We start from the raw sequence: 21802 nt of genomic DNA, 5'->3' as shown, positions 1-21802 counted from the left end.
TTTTACACAAGGAGTTTCTATTTTCCCCTGTGTACCCCTTTCACACTCCAGGCATTCTCTTAACCCATCTGCATGATTCTATATTCATCCTTTGTAGAAGCCAGTTTTCATCTTAAATTTTTATTTTATTCATTTGATCCCTAAGCAAGCCTTGATTTTTGCTCTCAGTGTTTTGAGTGGGATTTGAGTAATGGGTTTCAGAATCAAGTGCACCTCCAACTGAGCCACACTGTCAGGTTGGCTGTTAGACCCCTGTTGTTCAAAGAGAAAGAGCAGAGAGACAAAATACTGCATAGCTGTGCAGAGAGATTTGAGAGACTGGGATTCTTTCCACTCAAAGCTATGATGATATTTGTTTTATAAGTTCCACAAAGTATTGCTAAAATGAAGAAGGCAAACCATTCGCCCTGGTCGTTGTTGATGGGCCACCAATTAGAAATAGAAGAGTGAATTGACAGCTAAGATGATAAGGATGTGATCATTGGTGCTGCACAGAACATGAACGTTTACAGTACAGCAGGCTATATTCAGTGTGTCACGGCTGAATCTGCTGCAGCCCTCCATTTCTCCACATCACTCCAAATCTAATACCAGTGCCTTGGACTTCCAATTTCCCTCAATCAATCCTAAAGCCAGTGTCACACTTACTCCTATGTTCCCATATTAATTTCTAACTACTCCCATTGTCCTACTCTTTTCTCAGAGTCCTGCATCAATCACAAACAAATCCCATTTCAGTTCTGACGCTAAACACTGAACACTGAACCTGGGTTCCATTCTCGCCTCCGGCAACTGTCTGCGTGACATCTTACTGTGCTTCTGATTTTTATCCACATTTCACTGAACACTGATGTGAAGGTGCCAGTGTTGGACTGAGATGGGCAAAGCCAGAAGTCATACAGCACCAGATTATAATCTGACCGGTTGGACCATGATCTGGTGTCATTTGACTTCTGACGCTAAACACTGAGCACTGAACCTGCACTGCAGGCTGTGACAAAGTGGACCATTTTATCATCGGGATTATTTAAAATAGAAACTTGAATATGTTCTTAGACTCCCTCTATTGTGGAAGCAGGCCATTTGGCCTATCAAGTTTACACCAATTCTCTGAAGATACACCTACCCCCGCGTCTTATCTCTACATCCCTGCATTTCCCATGGCTAACCCACTTAGCCTGCACATCCCTTGACACTGTGGGAAATTGAGCATAGCCTGTACCTCTGTGGACTGTGGGAGGAAACTGGAGCACCCAGAGGAAACTCATATAGACACTAGAAGAATTGGCAAACTCCACGCAGACAGTTGCCGGAGGCGAGAATGGAACCCAGGTTCAGTGTTCAGTGTTTAGCGTCAGAACTGAAAATGTGTTGCTGGAAAAGCGCAGCAGGTCAGGCAGCATCCAGGGAACAGGAGAATCGACGTTTCGGGCATAAGCCCTTCCTCAGATTCCTGAAGAAGGGCTTATGCCCGAAACGTCGATTCTCCTGTTCCCTGGATGCTGCCTGACCTGCTGCGCTTTTCCAGCAACACATTTTCAGCTCTGATCTCCAGCATCTGCAGACCTCACTTTCTCCGTTTAGCGTCAGAAGTCAAATGACAGCAGATCATGGTCCAACCGGTCAGATTATAATCTGGTGCTGTATGACTTCTGGCTTTGCCCACCTCAGTCCAACACTGGCACCTTCACATCAGTGTTCAGTGAAATGTGGATAAAAATCAGAAGCCCAGTAAGATGTCAAGCTATAAACAGAGAGTGGGAGAGTGGGATTTGTTTGTGATTGATGGCAGGACTCTGAGAAAAGAGTAGGACAATCGGAGTAGTTAGAAATTAATATGGGAACATAGGACTAAGTGTGACACTGGCTTTAGGATTGATTGAGGGAAATTGGAAGTCCAAGGCACTGGTATTAGATTTGGAGTGATGTGGAGAAATGGAGGGCTGTAGCAGATTCAGCTGTGACACACTGAATATAGCCTGCTGTACTGTAAACGTTCATGTTCTGTGCAGCACCAATGATCACATCCTTATGTCACAATTTACCCTGCGTAATATCCACAGAACAATGTGGTCAGTTTGACCTGTTTAGTGAGCAATTTTCACCTAGCGGTAACATGGATGGCAATCAGTTTGTGCCTAAAACTGTCTTCCTCAGTGCTGCAGACTCTGTAAAGTATCAGAGAGTGAAACTATACAGAAAGCAGCCGAATGGCAGTACTGGTACTGGTTTTTTGAAAGTGCAATCTAATTATCTTAATCAGTCCCGCAAAACCTTGCAGCTTTTTCTATTTCACGGATTTCTCCAGTTCCCTTTTAAACGTGACTGCCAAACTTACTTCTGCCTCCCTTTCCAGCAGATCATGTCATCACTTTTCAAAAAAAAGTGTCCTCATGTCACCTATCTGGGTCTTTCACCAATTATTGTTAGTCGGTATGTGTCTGGTGGTTGTTGACAAGATGTTGCAACTCATTCCTCAAGAAATGGTTAACCACAAGTTCATACTGACAAACAATGAAGATACCGTAAACTACGACTTATAACGTTTTCACTGTATTCATGGGAGGACATGTGACAGTAAAGCTTATTTAAATCTGTCCATGATGTAGAACCTGACGTGAATAGGGAAAGCTGCTGTCAACTTTAGCTGATCCTCACATTGTTCATGGAGTGACATTTGGCCGAAGCTGAAGGATTGTGAGCCCTGTGATCTCAGCAACTTGAGTTTTTTTGTGGTTGTGAAACATGGATAACTACACTTGCAGCTTAATAACATCCCTACGCACTGTCTGTGGGGCATTATGGGTATATCCAGGCAAGTTCAGATCTCGAGTGCAGTCAAAGTCAGACCTCCAGAATCTGTTAGCACTCGTTGAGCAGCAGTGACTTCACTGGCTTAAGCATGCCTGCAGAATGAACGACGGTGGATACTGGAGAACATTCAGTCTGGTCAGGCAACCTGTAGGCTGCCCTCTTCCCAAACAGTGAGACATGAGGGTTCTGAGCATTGACTGTCACACTGGGGAGTCTGTAGCAAACTCCATAGGACAAAGAACGAGACTTCCTTCGAGCTGGCGAGCACCGTAGCAATGGCAGCTTGGGCAAGAGAGTGGGGATACATCACAGCCAACTAACCAGGGGTCCAGGGGGCACAGTGCTCAAGCCCAGTGACTAGGATTCCAGACCATGAAGCAGCACCAGGGCCTGTGGTCTCTGCCCTGCCCCTAGGCAAAAGTTGAAAAATGTGATGCTGGAAAAACACAGCAGGCCAGGCAACATCCGAGGAACAGGAGAATCAACGTTTCGGGCATAAGCCCTTCTTCAGGAAGTGACACCACTCGAGTGCGTATCCCACGAAGTAGGTGCCGCCGCTCACTTTAAACCAGACTTTTACAACCCGCCTCCTCCACCCACCCACCGGTTCAGCCCAGGCCTGTGACCAGTTCCGGGGGCCTGGCATAGACTGCCCAGCCTGAACCCCGGTCTGACCCCAGGAAGGGTTTATCACATTTTTCAACTCTGGTCTCCAGCATCTGCAGTCCTCACTTTCTCCTAGGCAAAAGTTGCCAACACAGAAATTAAAACCCACAAGGACACTTGGATGCCTTTGTCTCTCCAGGGGATGCCATCAGCTAAGATGCCCCATAAGGAAGTAGGTCATCCTCTATGGGCTGTTTGCTGTTTGTGCATCATCTGTTCTGGATGGCAGGATGCTGATAATAGTTACTGTCCCACTTGTTATGAAACTATTTCTCCCGATGTAAAACTATTCCAGACTTTTTGAATTCTAATATCACATCACATTTGACCTTCTCTGCCCTTTGGGGATTAGATGTTCATTGATGTTTACAGCACAGAAAGGGATCATCTTGTTGACCATCACTGTGCCTGTGATGGTCAACAAGATCTGACTATATTAACCCTATTTCCAGCTTTTGACCCATAGTCCTGGAGGGCAACGGCAATGCAAATGAATATCTAAATACTGCTTATTTATTATGAGGTTTTATGGCACAATCACCCTTTCAGGCAGTTAGTTACAGGCTCCCATCACCATCAATGGAAAAAAAAGTCTCCTCAAATCTCCTCTCAAATTTAAGGCAATGCCCCGTAGTTATTGACTTTTCAACAAATGGGGGGAAAAAAAGCTTTCCTATCCACCCTAACTATTCCTCTTATAATCCCATTCAGCTCTATCAGATCCCTCTCATCCACAAATTTCTTTGACCATATCCCCTTCCATTTAAATTCAAATTATTAACAAATACCAGAAACAGCCAGGGCCCAAGCACCAAGCCACATGGAACCCTGCTGGAAACAGACTTCTCGACTCAAAAACATTCCTCCACAACCATCAAAGCGGAGTTGCTGGACTATAAATCCAGAGAACCAGGCAATATTCCGGGGATCCGGGTTCAAATCCTGCCGTGGCAGATGGTGGAATTTGAATTCAATTAAGTCATAGCTGGCATTCAGAGTCTAATGATGATTGTAAATCCATTGCCGATTGTTGGGAAAATCCATCTGGTTCACTAATGTCCTTCAGGGAAGAAGCTGTCATCCTTACCTGGTCTGTCCTATATGTGCCTCCAAAACCACAGCCATGTGGTTAACTATTAACTGCCCTCTGGGCATTTAGGGATGAGCAATAAATGCGGGCCTAGTCATTGATACCCACATCCCATGAATGTTTTTTTTTAAATCAGCTGATTTTGGATCAAATGAGCCATTTTGCTCTCAATCCTGTGGGCTCTTAATTTCTTGAGCTGTCTGCCATGATGGACCTTCTCAAAAGCTTTGCAGAAGTCCCTGTCGACCACATCAAATGTAGTATCCTCATTAACACTGCTGGTTACTTCCTTAAAAAAATTTGATCAAGTGTGTCAAATATCAACAAATCCAAGTTGATTGTCCCTGATTAATCTGTGTCTATCCAAGTGCAGATATATTCTGCCCCTCAGAATTCTCTCTAAGAACTTCCCAACTATGTTAGTCTAACTGGCTTCTAATTTCCAGGTCTGTCCTTTTTTTCAATAGGCAGTCCTCTGACACCTCACCTGTGGCCAGAGAGGATTTGAAACTTACAGCTTCTGGTTTCTCCTCCCTTACCTCCATCAAAATCCAGGGGATGCACCTAATCTGGGCCTGCAGACTTATCCACTTGAGTAACGCTGCTAAACGCTGCAATACATTCTCCCTATTTGTTAATTTTTGTCAAATATTTCACAGTACTCCACCTGAAGGTCTGTACCTGTGTTGTTTTTTTCCATTCTGAAGAGCAATGCAGTATATTCATTGCAGACTGTCCACACACTGATTACCTCAATGTTCCCTAATGGGTTCTACTTTTTCCTTAGTTATTCTCTTGCCAAGCTTTTCCAGTCTCTCGATTTAATGCCTCATCCTGAGTGCCACTCGCGTACATTTTCTCTACACCTTTCAAAACGTTGGCGTAGCCTCTGAAATGTGAATATTATAGGTTGTTCAAAATGTTAACAGTTTTTACCTTGGAGGACATTTCTGTCTGTGATGAGAGAAACTGAGTTATTGTTTCAGATCCAGGAGCATTCAGCAGAAATCTCTCTCTCCACAGATTTACCTCACCTGCTGAGTTTCCCCACAGCTTTCTTCATTCTGATGGCACAGATCCAGCATTTGCAGTATTTTGCTTTTGATAAATTGCCTTGGTCGGGGCGCTACATTTATCAGTAGTTGTTAGCTTTTCAGTTGATAATGAGTCAATGATTAATGTACATCCTTCTTCCAACTTCCATTTCCTGCCGCCTATGTTTCTGTTTAAAAGGATCTGTTCAAATGTTGTATCGATGTGTCCAATTTCTGTGGTTGTCAAACTCCCCCACAGTCAGCAATCATTATCATTGTGTTTTGGATTAGCAGATCACTTGCCACATTTATCAGGCATAGTTCCAGAATCTCCAATGACATGAACAGTCCTAGCTAGTCAAGCAGCCGTTTTTTGTTTGTCCAATATTATTGTGATTAATCATTAATTTATGTCACGTCTCTTTCCCTTGTCACCCCTGTAATTACTGACCTTTACTGGCTCCAACTGAAGCAAATTGTTGATTTTGAAATGCTTAGTGTTGTTTCCAAGACATTCCGTGACCTTGTTCCTAATTATCTGTAACTTTTACCGAACCCCAAATTCTCCAAAAGGTTTCAAAGAACGTAACGTAAAAAGCATTTTAATTACGCTGTGGCACTTTGTAAACAGATTGTTGCTTGCAGAAGGGTCCTGGAAATTAATCTTAAATTCCTATAACTGATGGGATGTTCTAAAGGGTTGATATTCCTAATTTAGCAGGGGTTTGGATGTTATAATGGGCCATATGCTAGGGATTTGTTCCATCATCATTTTTAAAGAGTGCGTGATTTGGTGACTTACTTATGATAAAGTGAATAAAGTCACCCTTGTCCCGAGGGGTTCCTGCCTTATTAGATAGAGACAACTGGTGATGGTTAAACCTGAGGATGACTGTGCCTCGGGCAAGGTTGAAAAACTGGAATCCTTATTACACCAACCGTTGAGGAAACTGAGTCTAATCTAGCAGCCTCACCTTGTCTCTTAAGCTGTCTAGCCAGTTGATCTAACTGACCCCAATCTGGTCCATTGCCATTGCACCATTGTTGCTAAGATGTAGCTCCTACCCTTGTCATGAGCCCTTCAACCTTCGCTGTTTGGGCCTGAGCCGAATTGCTGGTGTTTTGCAACCTTCTGAAAGCCTTCTATTAAATCAGAATCAGTTGATGGATATAACGTGTTCCTTGCAAACTAAATCGTAGTCAGCAGTGGTTAGTTGCAGTCTTTGTAGCAAGGAAGCCAATAAAGAAACATCACTTGGGCAGATGAATTGCAAATAAAAAATAGACCAATCAACTCCTTTGCTCTCCTCTACCATTTTATAAGATAATGTGTCATCTGTCTGTGTTCCAAATTCTACATTCCCATGCCCTCACTAGACTCTAAATCCCATGACTAATAAGTATCTATCTACATCTGTCCTAAAAATAGTCAATGTCCATATATTCCCTGCCTTATGAGGCAGAGAATTCCACAACACTTGCAGAGAACAAAAAAAGTCCCTTTATCCACATCTGTAAAAGACAATGTCTAATTTTAGATCATGTCCCTTGGTTCTGGACTGATTCATTAAAGGAAATGTTCCTTTCCACATTCATCTTGTTAAAACTTTCAGGATCTTCTACGTATTAATCTGGTCATCCCTCGTTCTTCTAAATTCCAATAAAAAAATGCCCAGTCTGTCCAGTCCTTCATCATGAGACAACCCACTCATTCTGGGTATCAATCTATTAAACTGCCTCTTCCCCGTCTCCAATGTATTTGCATACTTCCTTAAATGAAGAGACCAATGTGAGATGCATTCTAACCAATAATCTGTACAGATACAGAAACAACGCATGGAGTAAAGTAGGCTGATGACCAGCTCAGTTTACCCAACTGGTGAAGACAAGATTCCATCCACTTGCTATGGAATATCCTCCCGGAACATCATAGATTCCAGCTGACAGACTGCACCTTGCTCCATGTCCTTGAAAACAAATTACTATTGCTGCAACTCTACAGTCTACTGTGGCAATAGATCCACAGTGGATGCCATCTCCTTTGCCCTATGCTCATCACTAGAACGTGGACGCCTATGTCACATTCCTATTTATTGACTTTAATTCTGCCTTCAACACCATAATTCCAAGTAAACCCTTCTCCAAACTCTGATACCTGGGACTCTGCCTCCCCCTCTGTAACTGGATCCTTGACTTCCTGACGCACAGACCTGATCCATAAGGATAGGTGACAATAATCCTCAATGCCAGTGCCCCACAAGATGGTGTGCTCAGCCCTTTACTATACTCCTTATACACTCATGACTGTGTAAACAAATTCAGTTGCAACTCCGTTTACAAATTTGCTGATGACACTGCTCTCGTGGATCAGATCTCAAACAACGATGAGACAGAGTATGGGAAGGAGACTGAGCTTAGTAGCATGATGTAAAGGCAACAGTCTCTCCCTCAATGTCAGCAAAATGAAGGAGCTGGTCATCGAACTCAGTGGAGGACACTCCCCTGTCTCTATCAGTGGTGCTGAGGGGGAGATTAGATTAGATTAGATTATTTACAGTGTGGAAACAGGCACTTCGGCCCAACAAGTCCACACCCACCCAGACCCATTCCCCTACATTTACCCCTTCACCTAACACTACAGGCAATTTAGCATGGCCAATTCACCTAACCTGCACATTTTTGGACTGTGGGAGGAAACTGGAGCACCCGGAGGAAACCCACGCAGACACGGGGAGAACGTGCAAACTCCACACAGTCAGTCGCCTGAGGCAGGAATTGGAGGCGGGAACTGAACCCGGGTCTCTGGTGCTGTGAGGCAGCAGTGCTAACCACTGTGCACCTGCCGCCCACGGAGATGGTCAAGGGCATCAAATTCCAAGGAGTAAGTGTCACCAGTAATCTGTCATGGTCCATCCACGTTGACACGATAGTCAAAAAACGCGAACCAATGCCTCTACTTCCTCCAGAAGGCTAAGGAAATTCGGAATGTCCACAGTGACCCTTACCAATTTTTACAGATGCACCACCGAAACCATCCTATCTGGATGCATCACAGGTTGGTATGGCAACTGCTCTGCCCAAGACCACACAAAGTCATCGAAAGTTATGAAAGGAACACAATCCATCACATAAACCAGCCTTCCTTCCATTTATTATCTACGCTACTTAACTCTGTGATCTGCCTGTATTGCTGCGAGACAAAGCTTTTCACTGTGTCTCAGTAACATGTGACAATAAATTCAATTCAATTCAATTGACTCCATCTACATTTCCTGCAGCCTTGGGAATGCAGCCAATAAAAGCAAAAAAACCTTTCCATTCTGGTTGTACTCTATTCCATCGGGAAAAAGATACAAAAGTTTCAAAGAACTTAACCAACAGATTTAAGAAAAAATTCTTCCTAGCTGTCATCAGACTTATAAACAGACTTCGTGTATAAGAGTTGACCTTCCTCTGCATCTTCTCTGTTGCTGCAACACTATATTCTGTTCTATTACCCTTATGTAATTATAAAGTATGATCTGCCTGTGTTGCACACAAAACCATAATTTTCACTGTATCTCAGTACATATGACAACAATAAATAAAATCAAAAATCAAATCAAATCTTAGCTAGAAACAGAAACTGCTGGCAAACTTGCTTCGGTCTGCATTAGAAAGAAAACAAGGTTGATGTTTGGTGTTGACAACCTTTTGCTCAAAAACATTTCACTAGAATAGCAGTTGCTGGTGTTGAGGACAGGCCTGAATAAGTAACCCAAAGAATTTTTGAGGAAGGGTCACTGGACCCGAAATGTTGACTTTGATTCCTCTCTACAGATGCTGCCAGACTTGCTGAGCTTTTCCAGCAATTTCTGTTTCTTTTCCTGAGCAAGTAATGGCTGTCTGAGTACAGATTTAATGTCACTAAGCCTAAAGTGATTCTTTTCCGTTCCTCTCAGAATTATTTCCAAAAGGCTGCACAGCTTTCAAAGCAATCACTCCGAACATTGAGGAAGAAGCTGCAATGAAAGAGGATGCTGGGATGCAGGATGTCCACTACACTGAGGTAAGGCTTCTACGTTGATTTGCTATTTGATCCGTTCCCAGCAATATTTCTCCCAGAATGCAGCACTGGTAAGGAAATGCCAATTTGCTGGATTTTGAATAATGTAATCATCAGAATCTTGACAACGTGAATCTTGTCAGTTACAGCATCCTCATCTCTGAGTCTCAAGGTTCAGTTTTAAATCGCATTCCAGTGATGGGAGACCACAATCTAGTGGTTTGCTCATTCAAAGCTGGAGGTATTGAGCAGACTTGTGGAGGGAGCAGTAAAGCTCACGTTTTGAGTCTAATATGACTTCATTATTACTTCATTGAAATACTAAAGGAGTGCTGCACCCTATCTAATTCACCATATTTTGGGATGGTCATGTGGAGTCAAAGAGATATGTAAGTCACAGATCCTACAGTCCAACTCGTCCACACCAACCAGATATCCTAAGTTAATCTAGTCGCATGTACCAGCACTTGGCCCATCTCCCTCTAAATCCTTCCTATTCATGTGCCCATCCAGATGGTCTTTTAAATGTTATAATTATCCCACCTTCCACCACTTGCTCTGGCAGCTCATTCCATACACGTATCACCCTCTATGTGAAAAAGTTGCTCCATAGGTCTCTTTTATATCTTTCCCCTCTCACCCTAAACCTATGCCCTCTAGTTCCCCGACCCCAGGGAAAAGACTTTGTCTATTTATCCTATCCATGCCCCTCATAATTTTGTAATTATTAGGTCTCCCCTCAGCCTCCGACGCTCCAGGGAAAACAGCCCCAGCCTGTTCAATCTCACCCTATAGCTCAAATCCTCCAGCCCTGGCAACATCCTTGTAAATCTTTTCTGAACCCTTTTGAGTTTCACAACATCCTTCCCATAGGATGGAGATCAGAATTGCACGCAATATTCCAAAAGTGACCTAACCAATGTCCTGAATAGCTGCAACATGACCTCTCAACTCCTGTATTCAATGCTCTGACAAATAATGAAAAGCATACCAAACACCTTCTTCATTATCCTATCTACCTGCAACTCCACTTTCAAGGAGCTATGAACCTGCACTTCAAGGTCTGTTTGTTCAGTAACACCCCTGAGGACCCAACACATTAAGTGTATAGGTCCTGCTCTGATTTGCTTTTCCAAAATGCAGCACCTCACATTTATCTAAATTAAACTCCATTTGCCACTTCTCAGCCCATTGGCCCATCTGATCCAGATCCTGTTGTAATGTGAGGGAACCCTCTTCGCTGTCCACTACACCTCCAATTTTAGTGTCATCTGCAAACGTACTAACTTTACCTCTTATGCTCATATCCAAATCATTTATGTTAATGACAAAAAGTAGAGGGCCCAGCACCGATCCTTGTGGCACTCCACTGGTCACAGGCCTCCAGTCTGAAAAACCACCATCCACCACCACGCTCTGTCTTCTACTTTTGAGCCAGTTCTGTATCCAAATGGCTAGTTCTCCGTGTATTCCATGAGATCTAACCTTGCTAATCAGTCTCCCATGGGGAACCTTGTCAAACGCCTTACTGAAGTCCATACAGATCACATCTACTGCTCTGCCCTCATCAATCTTCTTTGTTACTTCTTCAAAAAACTCAATCAAGTTAATGAGACATGATTTCCCACGCACATAGCCATGTTAACTATCAGTCCTGTCTTTCCAAATACATGTACATCCTGTCCCTCAGGATTCCCTCCAATAACATGCCTACTATCGATGTCAGGCTCACTGGTCTATGGTTCCTGACTTTTCCTTACCACCTTTCTTAAATAGTGACACCACGTTATCCAGTCTCCAATCTGAGACTATTGATAATACAAATATCCCTGCAATCACTTCCCTAGCTTCCCACAGAGTTTCAGGGTACACCCAATCTGGTCCTGGCGATTTATCCACCTTTATGCATTTCAAGACATCTATCACCACCACCTCTGTAATATGGACATTGTTCAAAATGTTACTATCTACATCCCCACATTCTATATTATTCATGTCCACCATGGGGTGGCACAGTGGTTCAGTGGTTAGCACTGCTGCCTCACAGTGCCAGGGATCTGGGTTCGATTCCAGCACATACTCCGCGTGTCTGCGTGGGTTTCCTCCGGGTGCTCCGGTTTCCTCCCACTATCCAAAGATGTGCAGGTTAGATGAATTGGCCATGCTAAATTGCCCTTAGTGTTCAGGGATGTGTAGGTTAGGTACATTATTCAGGGGTAAATGTAGAGTAATGAGAAATGGGTCTGGGTGGGTTACTCTTCACAGGGTCATTGTGGACTTTTTGGGCTGAAGGGCCTGTTTCCAGACTAGGGATTTTTTGACATTCTCCACCGTAAACACTGATGCAAAATACTCTTTTAGTATCTCCCCATTTCCTGCGGTTCCAAACATGGGTGGCCTTGCTGATCGTTGAGAGGCCGTATTCTCTCCCTAGTTACCCTTTTGTCCTTAACGTATTTATAGAATCCCTTTGGATTCTCCTTCAACCCAATTTGCCAAAGCTATCTCATGATCCCCATTTTGCCCTCTCGATTTCCTTCTTAAGTATACTCCTACTGCCTTTATACTCTTCTAAGGATTCACTTGATCTCTGCTGTCTATACCTGACATATGCTTCCTTCTTTTTCTTGACTAAAACCTCAATTTCTCTAGTCATCCAGCATTCCCTACACCTACCAGCCTTGCATTTCACTCGAACAGGAACATACTGTCTCTGGACTCCCATTATCTCATTTCTGAAGGCTTCCCATTTTCCAGCAATCCCTTTACCTGCAAACATTCACCCCCCAATCAACTTTTGAAAGTTCTTGCCTAATACCATCAAAATTGGTTTTCCGCCAATTTAGAAATTCAACTTTTCGATCCGATCTATCTTTTTCCATCACTGTTTTAAAACTCATAGAATTATGGCTGCTAGTCCCAAAGTGCTTCCCCACTGATAACTCAGTCACCTGCCCTGCCTTATTTCCCAAGAGTAGGTCAAGTTTTGCACCTTCTCTAGTAGGAACTTTTCTTGTAAACATTTAACGAATTCCTCTCCATCTAAACCTTAACACTATGGCAGTCCCAGTCTATGTTTGGCAAGTTAAAATCCCCTACCATAACCACATTATTATTCTTACAGATAACTGAGATCTCCTTACAAACTTGTTTCTCAATTTTCCTCTGACTATTGGGTGGAGGTATATAGTACAGTCTGAATAATGTGATCTTTTTTCTCAGTTCCACCCAAATAATTTCTCTGGATGTATTCCCAGGAATATCCTCCCTCTGTACAGCTGTAATGCTATCTCTTATCAAAAACACCACTCCCCTTCCTCTCTTGCCTCCTTTTCTGTCCTTCCTGTAGCATTTGTATCCTAGAACATTAAGCTGCCAGTCCTGTCCATCCCTGAGTCACATGTTTGTAATTGCTGTGATATCCCAGTCTCATGTTCCTAACCATGCCCTGAGTTCATCTGGCTTCCCTGTTAGGCCTCTTACATTGAAATAAATGCAGTTTAACTAATCAGTCCTACCTTGTCTCTCTGCTTTGTCTCTGCCTGCCCTGACTGTTTGACTTGCTCCTTTTCCCAACTGTACCAGTCTCAGATTGATCTCTTTTCTCACTGTCTCCCTGGGTCCCCTCCACTCCCCGCCACCTTATTAATTTAAATCCTTCTGAGCAGATTGAGCAAATCTCCCTGCCAGTATATTAGTCCCCTTCCAATTCAGATGCAATCCATCCTTTTTATACATGTCATTTCTACCCCAGAAGAGATTCCAGTGATCCAGAAACGTGAACCATCTCCCCTGCATCAGCTCCTCAGCCACACATTCATCTACTCTATCCTCCTATTCCTACCCTCACTAGGTCATAGCAATGGGAGTAATCTAGATGATTCTACCCTTGAGGGCTTCCTTTTTAAATTCCTGCCTAACTCTCTATATTCTCCCTTCAGAATCTCATCCTTTTCCCTTCCTATGTCATTAGTTCTAATATGTATAATGACTTCTTGCTGGTCTCTCTCCCCTTTGAGAATATTCCGCATTTTCTCTGAGATATTCTTAATCCTGACACCAGAGAGGCAACACATCATTTTGATTTCCTGCTGTCGGTTGCAAAAATGTCTGTCTGTGCCTCTGATTAGAGAGTCCCCTATCACAATTGATCATCTGTAACCTGATATACCCCTCATTAAAATAGAGCCACTTTCAGTACCAGAAACGTAGCTGTTCATGCTACATTCTCCTTAGAGTCCATCATCCCCTACATTTTCCAAAATAGCACATTTGTTTGAGATGGGGATAACCACAGGAGACTCCTGTACTACCTGCCTCCCTCTCCTACCTTTCCTGGCGGTAACCAATCTACCTAACTTTATCCGTGATTTTTCTCCGTTCCTATAGCTGCCATCCATCACACTCCCTCACTCTTGTAAATTCCTCATTGCCTCTAACTGCCGGTCCAACTGATCCATGCGAAATGATAGGATTCACAACCAAAGACACTTACTGCCAACATAATTATTAGTACAATGGAAACTCTCCATAATCTTCCACATCCAACAGCAACACCACATCACTCTACTGAAGGCCATCCTTGCACCTTGACAATCTATAGACCCAAAAATAGCAGAGTCTTACTGCTCTAAACAACACTGCTCCAGTCTAACTTAATACCTTGGTTTTGTATCATTAAAATTTGATCAAGAGACAGATCTCAATAAAACATAATCAAGAAAGAACCCACTCTACTCACTATTGTAGATTTCTTTAAACGTTACACGTATAAGCTATGCACTTATCTGTTCCTGTGCCTTGAGCTCTCCCACACAGGTTCCTCCAAGGTCAGCTGTGAATTTCAATGTCCAGAGATACTTGAACACAAACAGCAAATGCAGTAGCTGTGCAGATTCACTACTGCGTGAGACAACAGTGCAGGATTCTATTATTGTCTATTCAGCTGGATAATAAAAGTCCTAAATCACAACATGAAGGGGGAAATGGAGAGTTTCCCAGTGTCCAATCCAATGTTTCCCAAGTGATTCATGCCATCAAAATGATTAACTGACCATTAATTTTTTTGTTCTCTTCCTGAGATCTTCCAGTGTATAATTTGTTGCTTTTGCCTACTTGGCAGTGACTGTGTGCTAGGTGGAAGCTAAGGGAAGGTGACAGGAATGTCTGTAGTTGGTTGAAATAAGATGGAGTCAAATGACCATCCCCATATATAATTATTTCCAGGTCTGACATAAATCAATTTTCCTTGTCAATATTTCTCCTTGTTAATTATAACCAAGGTTTGTAAGTACAGGTTAAAGCAGCTTCTAATTTATTTTTGTGGAAAGACAATTGCATTTCTTGAGAGCTGTTCAGTGAAAAATGTCTGAAAGGAGGACAGGTATTTTGTATTTGTCTGGTTCTTTCCCACCAATCTAAGTTATCTCGATCCTAAACCTGACGGTGAAGTTTAAAACTGTATATTTTCCTTGATATTCAGTTTATTCCTGGACTGAAGCATTACATATGCCTGCTTCCAACCACAACACACTGACACAGCAGTCTCTCTTTATAAGTGCTCTAAGTGTTTTAGTAATACACATTTATTTTACAGCATAATTGACATAACAGTAAGACACTCTTCTGTCACACTTCTTGATGACATATTCCAATGAATTATTCACATGTGCAATAACTGTTGTGAAGTGATGACGAAGGGATTGTTACTCTGACTAACTTGGCTTCAAGAAATGTCATTGATGCATCATCCTTCATTTGGATTCCTGGAATTAGATAGGTAGGTCCCCAGGTTAAGGGAGGTGACGACTCCAAGATTATTAAGGATGCTGCATCATGATTTCAGTTTGTATCGGAGTACTAAGGCAATGAGTGTTAACAAATGAGCCAAATCAAGGTTTCCATTTTTCGTAAAGTATTTCATTCAAACTAAATCTATATTTTTCTTTCTTTCCTTTACACTTGTCTGCTCTTCCCATGCACTGGTAATTAATTCCAGACCAAAGGATGTCTCCAACTCTCTTGGATAAAACCCAAGTAAACATGTTCCATGGATTGCAGTTTGAGAGTTGATCCTGACCTGACTGCTGATGTATTTCCTGAAGTAAAAACAACATTGAAACTCACTGTGTTCAACAATTTACAAATACAATTTATTCCACTCGATAATTATTTTAGTATAGGTTCTTCTGATTTTTATACAAGCTCGGGTCAGACTCCTAGATTAACTACAAATGACCTTGATTAACAATAAATGCATAATGGTAAGGTTACAGAGCAAAATGTTCTGCGCCCTGTGAGCACCATCCTTCCAGCAGAAGCCTACACATGACTGCTGAGATGATAGTTGCATTACAGCGTGCATGGGATGTGCAACTATACATTGACACAGCTTTAACCTTATATTAATGTGACTTTCAGACCATAAGATAGAGGAGCAGATGTAGGCCATTCAGCCCATCAAGCCTGTTCTGCCATTCAATGAGATCATGGCTAATTTGATAATCCTCAACTCCACTTTCCTGTCAACATCATAAGCCTTGACTCCCTTTACTGATTAAAAATCAGTCTATTTCGCCCTGGAATATACTAAGACAAAATCCAGCCTCAACAGCCCTTGGTGGTATTCCCACTACACTCTGAGAGAAGAAATTAATCCTCACTTGCCTTAGAATCATAGAATCATGCAGGGCAGAAGAGGTCCTTTGGCCCATCAAGTCTGTACTTCCAACACTACCTCAATCTACACTAGCCCCATTTTTCTGGGGGCTATGAATGTAATGACATTTCACATGCTCATCCAAGTACTTTTTAAAGGGTGTGAGTCTTCCTGACTCAACTGCCCTCCCAGGCAGTATATTCCAGACTCCCACCACTCGCTGGGTGATAAAAGTCTTTTCTCAAAACCCCTCGAAGCCTCCTGCCTTTCAAATTAAAATGATGCCCCTTTGTAACTGAGTTTTAACAATGAAGAACAGCTGCTTCCTATCCATCATGTCCCTACCCTCAAAATCTTGTACACCTCTATCAGGTCACCTCTCAGCTTTCGAAAGTAAACAACTTGAGCCTATCCAGCCTCTGTGCATAGTTACTTACATTGCTCCATCCAAAGTGGTGAATCTCCTCTGCACCCCCTCCCATGCAATCACACCCTTCCTACAGTGTGCTGACCACAACTACACACTGTATTCCAGCTGTGGCCTAACCAAAATTCTGTACAACTCCAACATAACCTCTCTGCTCTTAGAATCTGTGCCGCGACTGATGAAGGCAAGTATCCCATGTGACTTCTTCTGAACCTCAGGATTAACGTTATGAGGAAAGAATGGAGAAATCAGACCTATTTTCTCTACAGCTTAGAAGGTTAACGGCTGGTCTAATCCAAGTCATCAGGATATTAGCATGGAAAGACAGCATTGATAAAGATAAACTGTTTCCACTTGGTGAGGATTCTATAACTAGGGGCATAGTTGGAGAATTAGGGCCAGACCATTCAGGAGAAATGATAGGAAGCAACTCTACACACAGTGTGGTAGATGTTTGGAACTCTCTTCCACAAACAGCAGTTGATGCTAGATCAGTTGTCAGTTTTGAATCTGAGTGAACCAGATGGGCTTTTTCCTGATAACGGTCATGATCATCATTAAGTTCTTCGTACCATATTTTTACTGAATTCAAATTCCGCCATCTATCACGGCAGGATTTGAATCAGAATCCCCTGAACATTACCTGAGTCTCTGCATTAACAGTCCAGTGATCATACCTCTAGACCATCTGCTCCTGTCCACCATCCAAGGCCTACACCAGATATTCTGTATTCACTTGGATGAGTACAACTCTAACAACACTCAAGCAGCTTGACATCCTGAACACAATGCAACCCATTTGAATATCATCATATTCCACATTAATTCTCTTCACTCTTTTAGCATTGTGTCAGCAGTGTGCCCCACAGGATGCATTGCGCCAATTCTCCAAGGCTGTATCAAAGTAAATCACTACTACCCAGTAGAATAAAAACAGTAGATGCATGGAACACTGCTCTCTGCAATTCCCCTCTGAACAATGTACCATCCTGACATCGCCATATATCACATTTCCTGCACTGTCACAGGATTAAAATCCTGGAGCACTCTACTTTTCAGCACAATGGTATCTATATCCCAAGGACGTCAGTGATTCAAGAAAACAGCTCACCATTTCCTTTTCTAGGGTAAGTAGGGATGAACAATAAATGCTGGCCTTGCGACATGCCATGAACACAAAACAAGAATAGAAGACTTCTTAACTGTTCACTCGTGAGGCCAGCATTTGAACTGAGTGACTTTGTAGGAGAGAAGATTCAGCCACTGTGCCATAGTCTGCAATCACATTAGGTGAGACCAGGTAGGGAAGACAAACTCCTTCCCCTGAAGGACATTACTGAAGCAGTTGGGTTTTTTCACATTATTGAATGATAATTGCCATTACAAGTTTTAAATTGTTGGTTGTAAATTTCAAGAGCAGTGGTTGGATTTGAACCTGTTTCCCTGTATCATTCTCCTACAATTCTGGATTGTTAGTCCTGTGTCAACACCATTACGCCATCATTTCCACACAGGAGTATGAGCAGACAATTCAGTTCCTAGAGTCAGTTTTGTCATTCAGTTAGATGATGAGTGATGCACATTTACAGGAATTGGGAAACTGTATTGAGCAATGTGTTTAAATTCATCGGACCTTTTAGCATTGTTCCGTAATAATAATAAAATCCAAGCTGGGCAAGGATTCCAGAAAATTATACGCCATACAATTTAAATCTTGACTATAACACATGTATTTAGTTTCGGAAAATGCCATTTTAAGCCTGCATATTTTCAGCAGAGCAGATTGGATTTTAATTTGAGTTCTGAGCAGCTATGTTGAAACATGCCACAGAGCAGTTGTGGTTAGCTTACTTGTGTGAAGTCACTGACAGCAGTCTGGTTCCTCTGCAGCCCAGTAATACTGTGCAATAGAAAATTGAGCAATAGATCACAGTGCAACAAAAAAAAGGAAGAACAGTTGAAATGAAAATGCAACAGCTGGAGCAGTGCAGAACTGGATAAAATAAGATAAACACTTGTAAGTTAAAAATCACACAACACCAGGTTATAGTCCAACAGGTTTATTTGGAAGCACTAGTTTTCGGAGCGCTGCTCCTTCATCAGGTGGTTGTGGAGTATAGGACCATAAGACACAGAATTTATAGCACAAGTTTACAGTGTGATGCAACTCAAATGATGTATTGGAAAAGACCTAGATTGTTTGTTAAGTCTCTCATCTTTTAGCATGACCATGTTGGTTTCAGTTCTTTCATGCTGAACAAAGAGACCTTGGAGTGCAGGTTCGTAGTTCCTTGAAAGTGGAGTCGCAGGTAGATAGGATAGTGAGGAAGGCGTTTGGTAAGCTTTCCTTTATTGGTCAGAGTATTGAGTACAGGAGTTGGGAGGTCATGTTCCAGCTGTACAGGACATTGGTTAGGCCACTTTTGGAATATTGCATGCAGTTCTGGTCTTCCTATCGAAAGGATATTGTAAAACTTGAAAGGGTTCAGAAATGATTTTACAAGGATGTTGCCAGGGTTGGAGGTGTTAAGCTATAGAGAGAGGTTGAATAGGCTGGGGCTATTTTCCCTGAAGCGTCAGAGTCTGAGGGGTGACCTTATAGAAGTTTGTAAAATCATGTGGGGCATAAATAGACAAAGTCTTTTCCCTAGGGTGGTCTAGTCCAGAACTAGAGGTCATAGGTTTAGGCTGAGAGGGGAAAGATATAAAAGAGACCTAAGGAGTAACCTTTTCACACAGAGGGTGGTGCGTGTATGGAATGAGCTGCCAAAGGAAGTGGTGGAGGCTGGTACAATTACAACATTTAAAAGGCATTTGGATGGGTATATGAATAGGAAGGGTTTGGAGGGATATAGGTCGGGTGCTTGCAGGTAGGAGTGGATTGGGTTGGGATATCTGGTCGGCATGGACACGTTAGATCGAAGGGTCTGTTTTCCGTGCTGTGCATCTCTATGACTATATGTAAATCCCAGAACTTTTTTTTAAAGTTACATTCTCAAGTGAACTTGAACAATAGGTGCCATGTCAGCTCAGATAATGCATTGAAGGCATGAGGTTAAAGTCTGTGTGTCGGTACCCCAATATCCAGTACTTCCCAGGAGCCAAAAGGCTATGCCATGATCTTCGCAGCCTGCAACACATTATCAATGAGGATGAGCACCTTGCCAAGATATTCCCCACGCCTCCATTTCTCACCTTTAAACAACCACCAAATCTCAAACAGATAAACAGTTCGCAATAAACTGCCCAGCCTTCAGGATAATGCTATACAATCCTGTCATGGCAGATGCTGCAAGACGTGTCAGAGTGTGGATACATATACCACCATTACGCGAGGGAACACCACCCACTGTGTACATGACAGGTACTCATGTGACTCGGCCAACGTTATCTATCCCATTCGCTGCAGGCAAGGATGCCCTGAGGCATAGTACATTGGCAAGGCCAAACAGAGGCTATGGCAACGGATCAAGGGACACCGCGCAACAATCACCAGAGAGGAGTGCTCCCTCCCGGTTGGGGAACACTTCAGCGGTCTGGGACATTCAGCCTCGGATGTTCGGGTGACCATCCTCCAAGGCGGACGTCGGGACAGGCAACAACGCAAAGTGGCCGAGCAGAGGCTGAAAGTCAACTGCGGTACCCATGGGGATGGCCTCAACCGGGACCTTGGGTTCATGTCACACTACAGGTGACCTCACTGCACTACACACTCGCTCACATATACACACCCCCTCACACTCTCACTCACACAGGCACCCTCTCACAGACATATACCCCTTTACACTCTCACACATACACATACACACACTCACACTCTTTTCCCCCCCCACCCACCCCAACACATATCCCCATGTGCACACACACATATAAGTTTGTGGGGTGAATTTGTAATTGCAAAATTACATTTTATTTTGCTCAAAAGCTACATTAATCCATGCAAGATTATGTTAGTCCCTTCTTTAGAAATAGAATCCGTATGAACATTGGGGCACAGACAGCCTCACACAGGCCACCTCACACCTTCAAAGCATTATCTGAGCTGACATGGCACCTATTTGTTCAAGTTCAGATGAGAATGTAACTTTTAAAAAAAAGTTCTGGGATTTACGTATGAAAGAATTGAAACCAGCATGGTCATTCTAAAAGATGAGAGACTTAACAAACAATTCAGGTCTTTTTCAATATATTATTTGAGTTGCATCACACTGTAAGGTTTTGCTGTATATTCTGTGTCTTACAATCTTATACTCCGCAATCACCTGATGAAGGAGCAGTGCTCCGAAAGCTAGTGATTCCAAATAAACCTGTTGGACTATAACCTGGTGTTTTGTGATTTTTTAATTTTGTACACCCCAGTCTAACACTGGCATCTCCAAATCGTAAACACCTCTGTTTGTGCAACACCTTATCCAGTCATAGGAGTTTGAAAAGCAAGTTTTGGCAAGTACGCTTCTTTTGCAGTGTACTCATTGTTATAAAATAGGAGAATGCAGCAAGAGACTTGTGCACAGCAGCCTCCCACAATGAGTAAGTAATGTGTTTACATTCACCTGAGAGGGTAGAAGGGGCCTCATTCCAAAGTTTCATCCAAACCTTGGGCACTTCCACCAGTATGGCACTCCCTGTAATATCCTCTTGAGCGTCAGCCTGGATTATGTACAGAAGCCTCTGGAGTGGATCTTGAACCCACGACATTCAGACTCAGTGGTGAGAGTCCTGACACTGTATTCATAGCGTCATAGAGATATATAGCACGGAAACAGATCCTTTGGTCCAACTCATTACTGGAGAAAGTGAGGTCTGCAGATGCTGGAGATCAGAGCTGAAAATGTGTTGCTGGAAAAGCGCAGCAGGTCAGGCAGCATCCAGGGAACAGGAGACTACTTGCGGAGCGTTTCAGAGAACACCTCTGGGACACCCGGACCAACTAACCCAACTACCCTGTGGCTCAACACTTCAACTCCCCCTCCCACTCCACCAAGGATATGCAGGTCTTTGGACTCCTCCATCGCCAGACCACAACAACACGACGGTTGGAGGAAGAGCACCTCATCTTCCGCCTAGG

The 21802-nt window shown here is 42.9% G+C and overlaps 1 protein-coding gene across 5 annotated transcripts in view; it reads left to right on the top strand.

Annotated features, from left to right (window-relative positions):
* Positions 1-21802, top strand: part of dock11 (dedicator of cytokinesis 11) — a 301498-nt gene that overhangs the window by 236272 nt on the left and 43424 nt on the right. For all 5 annotated transcript variants that reach the window (XM_043704339.1, XM_043704341.1, XM_043704340.1 and 2 more), the window contains one exon: positions 9546-9652. In XM_043704339.1, the coding sequence (XP_043560274.1) occupies positions 9546-9652 (107 nt within the window). The remainder of the gene's footprint in view (positions 1-9545; positions 9653-21802) is intronic.

Source organism: Chiloscyllium plagiosum, chromosome 15 (assembly GCF_004010195.1).
Source record: "Chiloscyllium plagiosum isolate BGI_BamShark_2017 chromosome 15, ASM401019v2, whole genome shotgun sequence".
NCBI lineage: Eukaryota > Metazoa > Chordata > Chondrichthyes > Orectolobiformes > Hemiscylliidae > Chiloscyllium > Chiloscyllium plagiosum.
The sequence above is the reverse complement of the archived record's forward strand: the minus strand, read 5'-3'. Positions and strand labels throughout refer to the sequence as shown.